At 42.0% G+C, this 14,139-nt stretch overlaps 1 protein-coding gene across 3 annotated transcripts in view; it reads right to left on the reverse strand.

The window, feature by feature from the left end:
• The window catches only part of YES1 (YES proto-oncogene 1, Src family tyrosine kinase), a 141,178-nt gene that overhangs the window by 61,262 nt on the left and 65,777 nt on the right, over positions 1 to 14,139 (reverse strand). For all 3 annotated transcript variants that reach the window (XM_033933945.1, XM_033933944.1, XM_033933946.1), the window contains 2 exons: positions 2,607 to 2,710; positions 524 to 673 (listed from right to left, as the gene is read on the reverse strand). In XM_033933945.1, the coding sequence (XP_033789836.1) occupies positions 524 to 673; positions 2,607 to 2,710 (254 nt within the window). The remainder of the gene's footprint in view (positions 1 to 523; positions 674 to 2,606; positions 2,711 to 14,139) is intronic.

Genomic DNA, 14,139 nt, shown 5'->3' on the forward strand with positions numbered 1-14,139 from the left:
GCATGGTATATTTTACAGTGCAGTACTTAAAACTTATTGTAATTAACTAAATATCAGTACAGCTTGAATACAGCTTATCCACAGAAGTGCAAAGGACTTTACTATTGTTCAGCTTTAAATAAAGCACTCTATGCAAGCATCAGTAGCCATGCAGCTGCACCAAGAGAATTACTCTTACATATCACAAATATCAGCAATGCTGAAATGCAGAGACCTCAGAACCCTGCCTGTGATAAAGCCAGTCTAGGTTGCAAGTATCCCCCCAGGTCTCAAAAAGGTGCATCTTATTTATTCCCAGTTAATTTCCAGGGATGAACAATGGAGATTCCGGTCTGCAAGACTAATGATTTATAGATTTTTCCTTCATAAACTTGTTCAATCCTCTTTTGAATCCTGCTATGCTGGTCACCATGACCCCATCCTCCAGCAACAGATTTCTTAGTTTAATTAGGCACTGCATGGGGGGAAAAAACATGACAAAGCACCCGTTACATCAGCACTCATCATCAAAACACCAACCTACCCATGTAATGTTTGACCAGTTTCTGTAAAGATTCAAACTGTGCTCGGGTTGTAATGTAGTAACCGCCATTGTCAAGTTTTCTGATTTTGTAGTGTTTCACATTTTCTCCCCGTACCTCATCCCAGTCTCGAATGGACAGAGAATATGCACCTAGGCAAAAAAAAACCAAACAAACAAAACTTACAAGTGGTTTCCCAGAATGCATTATGTACTATCCTTCCCCTTTAAAAGCAGATCTATAATGTTGACAAATGATATGTTAAAGATCACAATCATAATAAAGCCCGTTTCCATCCATGCCAACTAGTAGAATATTCCAGTTACCGTATTTGCCGGCGTATAAGACGACTTTTCAGTACCTTAAAATCCTCCCCAAAGTCGGGGGTCGTCTTATACGCCGGGTACTGTTGACATGCAGTGGCGTACCAAGGGGGGGGCGGAGGGGGCGGTGCGCCCCGGGTGCCAGCCCTAAGGGGGTGTTCCCGGCCTTGCCGTTCAGTCCCCCGCCACCCCAGAAGGACCGCTCGCCCCACTGACCTTCCTGCACCACCTGTGAAGCAGCCCGCAGCAGGATCGCGAAGTCAGCGTCAGCGATCCCTGCGCTGCTTCCTGCGCCGCGATCCCGCCCCTTCTCTGACGTCAGAGGAGGGGCGGGACTGTGGCGCAGGAAGCAGCGCAGGGATCGCTGACGCTGACTTCGCGATCCTGCTGCGGCTGCTTCATAGGTGGTGCGGGGAGGCCAGGGGGGCGAGCGGTCCTTCGGGGTGGGTCGGGGCATCAGGCCTTCAGGGTGGGCGGGCGGGCAGGCAGGCAGGCTTTCAAGGGGGAGGGGGTGACAGGCAGGCAGGCAGGCCTTCAAGGGGGGACAGGCCTTCAAGGGGGGAAAGGCAGGCAGGCAGGCCTTCAAGGGGGAGACAGGCCTATAAGGGGGGGACAGGCCTACAAGGGGGGGGGACAGGCCTTCGGGGGGTGCAGACCTTCAAGGGGGGGACAGGAAGGCAGAAGGTTGTGCAGAAGGTGTGCGGAAGAAGGGGTAGTCTTATACGGCGAGTATATAACAAACTCTATATTTTAACTGTATAAGTTGGGGGGTCGTCTTATACGCCCAGTCGTCTTATACGCCGGCAAATACGGTACTTTCCACTCCAAGTTTACACTGGAAATAAAACAATAGCAAGAGAGAGAGAGAAGTTTATAACATTAACCTCACTAATGACCTCCAAATGCAATCCAGCACTTCTTCCCAAATAAACAACAAAGCCATGTATTCTGGAGCAATTATTATTTCAGGAACGATTACTATCTTTCCAGGCAGCCTCATGGACTAGGGATTTAATTCATATATTTACATTCCCAATTTCATATCAACAATTTTGACGTGCCTTAAAAACGTATCTTTTCAGGGAATACTTCGGAAGTTAGAAATCAGATGTCTATTCATTTGTATTATTAGTCTTTGTGAACCACATAGAACTTAATGGTATTTGCAGTATACAAGTGAGTTTTATGTTATGGTATTATTCTACAACTTGTTCTCACAAATGCAGGGCTCTTCATTTTCAAAAATGTTTCTGTTTTTATAACATTACCTGGAAAAAATGTATTGATGCTCATTTTATTACTACTAATCTGGGAAAACTCAGCTTATATAACATCTGAGGCAATAATTTAGAATTCAGTTTACACACAAACCAATCCAAACCCTGCTTCAAGATGAGATCTATTCAGGTACAGCAGGTTGTTGTCCCCAGAGTACTTACAATCTAGGTTTATACTTGAGGAAAAGGAAGGTTGCCCAAGATCATAAGTGTGTCAGTGGGATTTGAACCATAATTTAACTTGTTCTCAGCCTATTGCATTAACCACTAGGCTCCTTCTCCATATTGTCAATATATAAACTGAAGATCTCCCATCCTTATAAAAGCCTGAATGTTTCATTTAGTTTATTTACAGATTTTGTCACATCACCTCTGAGAGCATACAGATTCCCCTAGATTTTTACTTATTTGTAAAATGCTATTTAATTGGCCAGAAAAAGAAAAATGAATTTTAAAAGTGTAGGAAAAATGTTATTAAAAAATACCTTTAGTGGTTTCACTTTCTCGTGCTAAGAAAGTACCTCGCTGGTTTCCTGGATTTAGCAAAAGTCTCTCTGCATCCTTTCTACCCAACTTACCAAAGTACCATCTGAAAGAAAGTAAAGAGTAACAATTTATCATGACAAGTATAGTGTGCTAAATAAGTAGTTAGCCTATTTGGCAGGACACCTTAATGGAAACATTCTGGGACTCTGTACTAAAGCAGTGTTTCTCAACTTCTTCAAGCCAAGTACCTCCTAAATCTAACAAATATCAACCTTGCAATCCTCTTCAATCTGTCCCTCTGTTCCCTCTCCACCATCATATCCAACATTTCTCCCTCTCATACTTCTCTTCTCCATGCATCTCTACCTCTCTCTATGCACAATTTTCCTCTTTTTTCCTTTCCCCATGTGCCACCATCTCTTTCCCTCTCACGCCCAACAATTCTCCCTATTTTTTTTAGTTCAAAATTTTTATTGAAAATTTTGGATAATACATAAAATGCTTACACAAGAATTCAATCAGAGATGCATAACATTAGAAACAACAGGAAAAACAACGAACAGTTATCTCTCTCCATATCCCTAAAACTGAAGAAAAAAGTTGAAAAAGGGGCAGCTACAATAATCTGAATAATCAGTTAAGACAATTGAACATACTGATCCAGAAGCTTCTAGGGTAATATATGATGAGAATTATGGCAATGTGATGAAGAAATATACTGTTTTTCTAAAGCATACTGCTCGTATTTATTGTAAAGACTAAACAGTTCCACCAGAAAGTATAGTCCAACAGTGAGGCAGATTTCCAGTTCTTGAAAATATGCATAAGGGCCGTCACAAACATAGAGTCAATCAGTTTAGAAGGACAATCTGAATTAGAGAAACAAGGATGTTGAGAGTGAAGAAATATTATATCCAGAGTTAGGTCAGAGTGGCAGGAGGTGACATCCTGAATGGTAGTCCAGATATGAGCCCAAAAGGGTTGGATGAGAATACAATGGAACAGCATGTGACCCAGGGTATCATCTGCACTAAGATAGTGCCAGCAGTTAGGATCAGGTTTCAGTTTAGCTTTCCACATACGAAAAGGAGTCCAAACAGCTTGCCACATAGCAAAATATAATGACTGTGCGACTCTAGACAAAAGAAGTGGACAGTTGGTTCTAGACCAGAAGGTCTTCCAATTAATATCCGAAAAGGGGGTTGTCATCATATCAGACCATTGAGACATGGCCTGGGCTGAGAAATGATATTGATGATCTCGCATAATTTGATAGAGAACTGAGACAGCTTTTCCATGAGAAAGAGTAAATTCACACCATTACTATCATTATTAAATTCAGACGCCCAAACAGTGGATTCAATGACAGAAATCAATACTAACCATTGGCTTCACAATTTTGTAGTATTGGAAATTGAGTACATAATGAAGTGAAAGAAATAATTGAGCCATCATGAAGCAGTTGAGGTATATACCATATACAGGCTTTTTGCCATTTTTTTTCCAGTGGAACATCTTGCCATTATGTTTAAATTTCAAATTATACCAAAGGGACATATAGAGGCAGTTGTAAAAGGATATAGCGGTTAATTTATCAAGATAGCGCAGGGCCTGCTGTCGCACCCAGTGGAGTAAAACCCTTAAGTTGCTTGGGGATATTCATAGTACAAAGGACCAACAATGGGTAAGGATGACAAACAAACTGCTCCATTTCTAACCAAGCAGGGGGGTCTTGTGAGATCTGTACTTGAAACCAATGAGCTCCATATTTCGCAAGAGAGGCAACGTGGTATAAGTAAAAATCTGGAACATTCATTCCCCCATCACCTATGGAAACTCTCAATTTTGCAAGAGCAATTTGGTTTTTTTTATTATTCCAAATAAACTCTGAGAGTTTCCTATCAATCCATTTATAAAATGATGGTATACATATGGCGGGAAGCATTGACATAATGTATGTAATTTGAGGAGTGAGAGTCATTTTTATAGAAACAATTCTGCCCCACCATGAAAGGAAAAGAGGGGACCATTTAGAGACAGTCTGTTGTACCAATGTTTTAATTTTTGATGTGTTTAAGTCCATGATATGGAGGGGATCTTTATGTATTTGGATGCCTAAATATTTTATAGCTGTGGATGACCATTTAAATTGGAAATGGAATAAATTTGAAAAAGTTATAAGTTAAGAGGAAAGATTTCCGATTTTTCCCAATTGACCAAGTATCCAGAGAGTAAGGAATAGTCTTTAACAAGTGAAATAAACGCTGGTAAAGATTGAAGGGGATCCTGAATGAAAAGGAGGACATCAACTGCATAAGCAGCTAATTTTATTTGCCTAGAAGTCAAGGCTATGCCCTTAATATATGGACACTGTCTTATTGCAGAGAGAAGGGGTTCTAGGGCCAAATTTAATAATAATCGGGAGAGGGGACAACCTTGTCAGGTACTTCTATAAAGTGAAAATTTTTTGGAAAGTGAATTATTAATAAGAATTTGTGAAGTGGGATGCCAGTAGAGAGTCTTGATCCAGTTGATGAAGTAGTCTCCAAAACTGTACTAGTGTAGAGCTCGTAGTAGGAAAGGCCATTCTACCTGGTCAAAAGCTTTTTCAGCATCAATGGTCAATCCCACTACAGGTTTCGGTAGAGTCTTAGTGATAGAGTCTTATGGAATAGTCTTAGATTGTGTCACCTATATGACGATTTTTAATGAATCCAACTTGATCCTTATGAATCAGTGAAAGAATCTTGGCCATAATTTTATAGTCTAAGTTCAACAGGGATATAGGCCTAAAGTTTTTAACAAGAGTGGGGTCTCTAAGAGGATTTGGAAAGACTATAATGGTAGCTTCGGCAAAATTAAATTGTTTTTCTGGGGTACTGTGTATGTAGTTATAATAATTTAAGAGATGCGGGGCTAGAAGAGCACTAAATTTCTTGAAAAATTCATTAGTAATCCCATCTGGTCCTGAGGCCTTATTGTTGGCTAGAGAAGAAGCTGCAGCTATGATTTCTGAAATGGAAATTGGGGGTTCCTGATCCTGTTTACAGAGATCAGTCTGTAGAGGACACTCAATTTTGTCAAGAAATGAATCAATATCCGATTCCAAAGAGGACAGTTCGGATTGATGAAGACTGGCAAAGAAAAGTTCAAACTGAGATGAAATTAGCTCATTAGTTGTTACCACTGTCCCCAAAGGATCTCAAATAGAGGAGATATTGAATTTTTTCCTATTGGTTTTCAAGTGTCTGGCAAAGGGTTTGCCCATCACATTATCCCCCAAGTAATGACTAGAAGAGTTTACAAAAAGATCTTGTCTAGCCTTATATGATACGAGGGAGTTATATTCGTATTTGAGTTTCAAAAGTTGATGATAATTTCTGGAATTTCGCGTATGATCTTCAATATGTTGGAGTTCTAATTGTTTAATAGATTGTTCTAACTCCTTTTCTTTCGCACCAGTTGTTTTCTCCTGCAGGCTGCTAATTTAATCAATTTATCCCTAAGGGTGGCTTTATAAGCCTCTCGTATTATTGAAGGACATATTTCGGGATCTTTGGTATTGATGTCAACAAAACTCAATAGTGAAAAGTTTTATTTTTTTTTCTAGAATCTCTTCATCAACCAAAAGATGACTGTTTAATCTCCAGGAAGGGGTACCTGCAATAGGAGGAGTAATGTTTAAATAAATGGAGACAGATGCATGATCGGTCAGGGTAATCAGGTGTATAATAGCATTGGTCAATGTTTGGGTGACCGGGAAGAAATAAGAAAATAGTCAATTCTTGTGTAAGTGATATGAGGTGGTCAGAAATGAGAAAATTCCTTACCCTTTGGATTCAATAAGCACCACGGATCAATTAGGGAAAAGTTGTCCATTAGATTATGTAATTCTTGAAATGTTTTAGTTTTAGAGGGTCTGCATGAGGATGATCTATCCAACAAAAAATCTTGAGTTTGATTAAAGTTACCTCCAATTAAAAGTAGAGGGCCAGAGCCAAATTCAAGAAGAAGTGTTTGAAGCTCTCTAAAAAAAATTCCGGGTGATCCAACACGGGAGCATAGATACTGAGAAAGACATACTCCACTGAGTGCAAAACAGCATGAACCAAGCACCACCTCCCCTCTGCATCAGTTTTGTGAGATAATATAGTGACAAGTAAATTAGCTTTGAACAAAATAGATATAGCATTTTTCTTATTATGGGTAGCTGGAGAGAAGAGATGGGATGGATAACTTGCAATATTAAATTTAAGCGCTGCAGCATGGAGAAGATGGGTCTCCTGTAGGAAAATAACATATGGATGTATGTGTATAATATAATTAGCAGTCTTTTTACGCTTAATTGGATGATTAAGTCCATTAACATTGTAAGAAATTCACTAGTGAAAAAATGCTTTTACACGCTATGGAAACTAAGAACCATAAAAAAATACTTTGACCCTTCTTCATTCAGGTTGCTGGTACAGGCACTGATCCTATCCCTCCTTGACTACTGCAACATCATCTACCTAGGCATCCCACAAAAAACAATAATAAAACTGAGACTAATACAAAACACCGCCGTTCGCCTAATTTTTGGACTAAGAAAAAATGATCACATCAGCCCCTACTACAAAAAACTACACTGGCTTCCAATAGAAGCGCGAATTCTATTCAAATTCGCTTGCACCTGTTTCAAACAAGCCTGGGGACTAGCACCTTCATACCTACAAACTCACTTCACCCTATACAACCCCACAAGAACGACCAGAAACAAAAACATCTTTGCATACCCAAAGATTACAGGCTGCAGATACAAATCCTTCTTGGACAGAACCTTCCAGTTCCAAGCGAACAGACAGCAAACCTGGCTGAAAAACCACATAAACGAACCAAACATGACTTATAATACTTTCCGCAAATCGATCAAAACCACCCTATTCGCTAAATTCATTGGCTAAAACGGTCCCCTCCCCACTAAGACCCCTCTCACGGATGTTCTAAATCTTTCAGACACTCATTACCCTTAGATCTCCAATTAATATGTAAGTTACCATTTAGACTATTGTACTGCATCTAGACTCTTTATTCGGTACTGTATTTAAACTTATTGTATGTTTTGAATTTGGACTCACTCTACTGTATTATATGTGGATTTACTGTATTGTATTAGTATTGTACTGTACTTGTTATTCGCTGAATGTCCAGCCTTCTTACAATGTAAACCGCCTAGAAGTCGCCTGACTATGGCGGTATAGAAAAATAAAGTTATTATTATTATTATTATTATTATTATTATTATATTAACATTGTAAGAAATTATATGCAATCAGTCATTATCTAAATTCCAAGGAAGTATCAGAAATAATACAAACATATATGCATAAGTATGGGATTCATAAAAAACACCCTGAAACTGATCCTGTCTACTCAGTGATATGCAACACACATGAAATAAGGAGAGAGATAAACGTAGGAAAACAGCACCAAACATGTCTAAGAAAAAAGACGTGTTATCATGCACAAAAGGGAACACGATGTAAGTGTGTTCCTGAAATTAACAAGCGAGAAGCGCTACAGACCATACAGAAAGCTCTACACTAATTATCAAAATAAAGTACACGGCCATCCTAGCGTAATGGAAGCACATAGGAGGAAGATACATTCTTAGTACGAGAGTAACAGAAAATTAGTGCATTTTCAGAGATTCAATAAAGAATTTGAGATCTTTCAGATCAACATATGAGGTGGTGCGATTATTGTATGTTACCTTCATTCTAGTTGGGTACATGAGTCCATATTTTGCCCCTAGTTCTTTTAAGTCTTAGCGACAGGAGAGGAACTCTTTGCGTTTAAGAGCTGTGGTTTATGCAAGGTCAGGAAAAATAAAGAACTTCTGTCCTTGATAGAGCAGTTGAGGATGTGCTTTAGCTGCGGTTGTGATTTGAAGCACATGTTGAAAGCGGAGAATCTTCATCACAATAGGCCTTGGCTTGGTCTGATGAGCTGTGAGTCTGGAGGGGACACAATGTGCCCTTTCGATCTTGAATTGCTCCGTGAATTTAAGGTCTAAGGCTTTAGGCAGGAAGTCGATAAGAAACGCAATATGTTGGAGCCTTCTGATGCTTCAGGGATCTCTACAATTCTTACATTATTCCTCCTGCTTTGATTTGATAAGTCCTCCAGATCAAGTTGTAAGGTGGATATCAGCTTGTCATGTTTTTCAAGAGTGGTAAGTTTTGTTTGTATTGCAGCTGTTTGTACCTCTAGCGCGTCAATGCGGTGTCGAGCATCAATGAATTGTGCATTCAGGGATTCTATTTCCACCTGCAATAATTTAGTCTCTTCAACCTGCTCCTGCATAATATGCTTGAAGGACCTAATTTCTTTAATCAGGATGTCGATCTGGGAGTCCTCATGTTTTGTCGCCATTTTGTCAGGTGAGCAGGGATCAGTTTTGGGCCTCTTCCCGCTGGGCTGAGTGGTCAAGACTGACTCTCCTTTGCTGTATTTTGGCAGTGTCATAGGAGTGGGTATGCAGGAGCAAAATATATCGTAATTAAGCAAAATTATTTGCTAGGAATAGCCACAATATTCTATCAATGTGATGCAGTGTGGAGGAGCTGCTACTCCATGTGTCTTCTCACTATGCCGATCAGGCCCCGTCCCTCAACAATTCTCCCTTTCTATTCCCTCCCTCCTATGCCCAAGTTAGTGCCCCCTTCCTCCCTCCATTTTGTGTCCCAAGTTCATACTCCCTTCTTTCTTCCTTCGTCTAAAGTTTGTGCTCCCTCTCTTTCTTTTCTATGCCAATGCAATCTCCCTTTTTGTGCCAATGCGCCCCATCTTCCTCCCTTCCTGTCCCAACTCGACTCTCCAACTCCCTTCCATGTCCCAACATATCCCTTGTCATCCTTCCCTTTATTCTGCATCCCAAATTTGTGCCTCCCTCCCTCCTGCAGGTGTTTACCTCTGCTGGCTAGATGCCTCCTGCAACTGCATGTCTCTTCGCAAAGCTGCAGACGCAGTCCAACAATCGGCCTGATGTCAGAGGGAAAGCTTCCGGGTTAGCTGCTTATAGGAGCCACCGCTCGTGGCTTTGCGAAGAGAAGTGCGACTGGGAGGTGGCAGTCGGCCAGTGGAGGTAAACACCCGTGGGAGGGAGGAAGACATGAATTTGGGACGCAGAATAGAAGGAAGGACGACCAGGGGCATGTTGGGACAAGGAAGGGAGTTGGAGGGTCACGTTGGGAAAGGAAGGGAGGAAGAGGGGGGCATGTTGGCACAGGAAGGAAGAAGTAGGGTTGTTTTGATCGTGCAGTAGAACAGCTTTACAGTAAGTGCAGCTGGTTCTTCAGAACTATAAAATTCATAAGAACATAAGCAGTGCCTCCGCTGGGTCAGACCAGAGGTCCATCGTGCCCAGCAGTCCGCACACGCGGTGGCCCAACAGGTCCAGGACCTGGACTGTAATCCTCTATCTATACCCCTCTATCCCCTTTTCCAACAGGAAATTGTCCAATCCTTTCTTGAACCCCAGTACCGTACTCTGCCCTATTACTTCCTCTGGAAGCGCATTCCAGGTGTCCACCACACGTTGGGTAAAGAAGAACTTCCTAGCATTCGTTCTGAATCTGTCCCCTTTCAACTTTTCCGAGTGCCCTCTTGTTCTTTTATTATTCGAAAGTTTGAAGAATCTGTCCCTCTCCACTCTCTCTATGCCCTTCATGATCTTGTAAGTCTCTATCATATCCCCTCTAAGTCTCCTCTTCTCCAGGGAAAAGAGTCCCAGTTTTTCTAATCTCTCAGCGTATGAAAGGTTTTCTATCCCTTTTATTAGACGTGTCGCTCTTCTCTGAACCCTCTCGAGTAACGCCATATCTTTCTTAAGGTACGGCGACCAATATTGGACGCAGTACTCCAGATGAGGACGCACCATCGCCCGATACAACGGCAGGATAACTTCTTTTGTTCTGGTTGTAATACCCTTCTTGATTATGCCTAGCATTCTATTCGCCTTCTTAGCGGCCGCTGCGCACTGTGCCGTCGGCTTCATTGTCATGTCCACCATTACCCCCAAGTCCCTTTCTTGGGTACTCTCCTTCAATAATATCCCTCCCATCGTATAGCTGCACCTTGGGTTTCTGCTACCCACATGTAGTACTTTACATTTCTCAACGTTGAACTTCATCTGACATCTCGTCGCCCATTCCCCTAGTTTGTTCAAGTCTCTTTGCAATTCTTCGCAGTCCTCTTTAGTCCGAGCTCCACTAAATAGTTTTGTGTCGTCCGCAAATTTTATTATCTCACACTTCGTCCCTGTTTCTAGATCATTTATGAATATATTAAATAGCAACGGCCCAAGCACCGAGCCCTGCGGGACACCACTCGTGACCCTCCTCCAGTCATGAAAAAATTGTGTGGGAAAGTTAAAAATAGAGTTTATTAGAGAAAAATATAAATCATTATTTTAATAAGATTCATGTTAGCATAATTCCAAGATCAGTGAAGAAATATCCATGTAACCGCTTTAAAAAAAAATGGGGCGGTGATTGGTGGTGCTGAGGTCCTGGTAATTAAATGTTGAAGACTTTATGAGCATATACTGTGAGCATATATTGTGAGCACTTGGGTGAACAGAATTATTGATGGATTTATGAGTGACTTGCCCAAGTATATTTATAAGAAATCCAACAGTATTAAGTGGAATTGATACTTTGCCCAGCCAGCCAGTATTTTTTTGGTCGTCAAAAGCCAGTGTTGCACTGCCTACCGCTGGAGGACTGATTATACTTAAAGAGCACGGGGCATATTAAAAACGCCACGATGAAACTCCAGCACTGCTCTTCAAGCCCTACATGGCCTCTCTTTCACCAGTCCAGAATAACCCAGGCTTCGTCAGGGAAAGTGCTGTTGTGCTTTGTACTGCTTTTCATTGAGAAAAATACCATTTTTCATTGTGGTGTTTACTGTACAAGATAAGTGCTGTTCTTAAAGTTTTGTGCTTTTTGCATTCAAATTAATTTATTGTTGAAAATTTATTCTGCGCTTTGCACTTTTCACATTACAGTGTTCTTCTCAGAAATTTTTTCCAGCCGGGTGGCATGAAAAAGTAGCCGGGCGGGGCGGGATGGGGAAATTTGGTGGTGGGGAAAATGAAAAGTCCTTTTACTAAGGCTTGCTAGCCATTTTAACACACGCTAAACGCTAACGTGTCTATTATAGTTTATGGATGCATTAGCGTTTAGTGTGCGCTAAAATAGCTAGCACGCCTTAGTAAAAAGATCACTAAATGTGCACGATTTTTATTAGTTAATTATTTTCTAATGCTCAATATGATTTTCTTTTTTGAGGTTTGACAAGTAGCATTTAAGCCACCCTTGAAAAAAAGTAATGCAGATCCTCTTATTACGAATAACTAATGACCAGTATCAAACCTTCCATTTCTTTCAAAACTACCGTACTTCAAACTCAAGTTGAATCAGTTAATGCTTTGCATCCCCGGCAATCTGTGTTTTAAGACAAAGAACAGAGACAGTAGTTCCTGCCTTAGGGCTCCTTCTACAAAGCTGCAATAGCAATTCTGCCACAGCAAATGCACTGAAGCCCATAGGAACTGAATGGACTTTGGTGCATTTGCCATGGGAGAATTGCTACTGTGGCTTTGTAAAAGGGACCCTTACTTAGTGAACTCCATACTAGTCACCTAGAGACCAATGTTTCTCAACTTCTTCAAGCCAAGTACCCCCCTAAGTCTAACAAATACCAACTGAGTACCTCAGTCCAAGCTCCGTCTCTGACCCCACTCCCTTTATAATAGTACTAATTGGAATGCAATTTCTTCCATTCATTTTTCATGTACACACAACCTTACTGTACAACCATTAAAATACTCCTTCCCAATGTCAAAATTATAAAAATCATATTAATACAAAAATAATAATAATGCAAAATACATTTATAAGTCCAACTTTAAAAGCAAGGATAAGCTTCCCCCAATACACCCCCAAACAATAAGATGTATAATCTAGAAAAGTGTTTCTCTACAGCACTGCAACTGCATCAATAAACCCAGGACTACCATACATTCTTCAAGCATCCAGTCCCTACTCTATTAAATAATACCAGTTACGACCCTCCCACTGCAGAATCATTTTTTTTGGAGGGGGGGGCAAGGTCACAACGGTTCATAGTCATTCGCGCACGGGACTTCAGCGCGCCGACATTTCAGCGCAGACAAATCAGCACAAGACTCCAGCAGGCCGCCTAAAAAGTTACTTTTAAAGAGCTCCAATGCGGGGTGTGAGTGGGGAACCCCCTCCCCAGTTTACTTCATACTGTTCGCGCTGCCATTGGGGGGGGAGTTGTGGGGTTGGAACCCTCCATTACAGAGTAAACTTAACTTTTTCCCGATTTTTTAGGAAAAAGTTCAGTTTTCTCTATAATGACACCCCCCCAACGGCAGCGCAAAAAATATGAAGTAAAGTGGGGCGGTTCCCCCCCCCCCACACCCCCGTCAGAGCTCTTTAAAAGTAACTTTTTAGGCGGCGCGCTGGGGTCTTGCGCCGATTTGTCTTTGCTGAAATGTGGGCGCGCTTTTGTCCTATCACCGGCCGGAAGTAGGTTTCACTATGTTTTATGTTCCCAAATACCTGTAAACATAAATAAATAAATATGCTTAGACTTCCAGACTTGTGTGTTTAAAGTCAAGGGTTGAATGGAAAGAGTTAATCCTAAATACCAGAAAGTCACAGGCAAATAATGAATTAGTTTAGTCACAGTGGCACTCGGTGTCTCACCTCCTGGGGCTCCGGCTGTAAAGGCCTTGGGATAGTTGTGTCTGGTTAGCGATTCGGGGCTTGTGGGCATTGCCAGAGCCAAGCTGCAGTGGGCAACAGGAGCCGAGCAGCCAGAGCCATGGCCGCCGTGGTTCCAGCCCCGGTGCCGGGCATCTTCCACCTCTTCTTCCCCCGGTAGCCACTTGACTTGACTTGCCCCAAACCGATACTGCGCAGGAGCTGCCGAAAGCCTTGCACCGTCAGCGAGCTGTTTTTGCCGTAGCGTGTGAAAAGCATGTGCAACTGCCGCCACTGAGCCAGCAACGCCCGCTCCCGGTCCACAGCCAGCTCTAGCTCTACACTGTTTCCGCCACTGGCCGCGCAACGAGAACAAGGGCGGAGAGATGAGCATCGACAGCATCAGCCCTGCCCAGCCGCCCCTTCCCTCCCAACTCACATATCCGTCGGTAAAGTAGCTAGGCAAATCCTAAGCTTCCCTCCATAGGTCAGCGACGGAGGGAAACTTACAATTTGCTTCGGGCCTTCCTCGTTGCCGGGTCCTGCCTTCGCAGAAACAGAAAGTAGGCAGGACCCGGCAGCGAGTTGTAAGCTTCCATCCGTCGTTGACCAGTCTCCTGCCTTAGCCCGTAGCAAACTCATGCTTCGGGTCTCTAAGGTGTGTGTGCCGGCTTTCCTTCTCTTCTCCTCCCCCCCCGGACGTAACTTCCGGTTTCGGAGGGAAGAGAAGGGAAGCCTGCACACACACCTTAAA

Source organism: Geotrypetes seraphini, chromosome 2, assembly GCF_902459505.1.
Source record: "Geotrypetes seraphini chromosome 2, aGeoSer1.1, whole genome shotgun sequence".
Taxonomy (NCBI): Eukaryota; Metazoa; Chordata; class Amphibia; order Gymnophiona; family Dermophiidae; genus Geotrypetes; species Geotrypetes seraphini.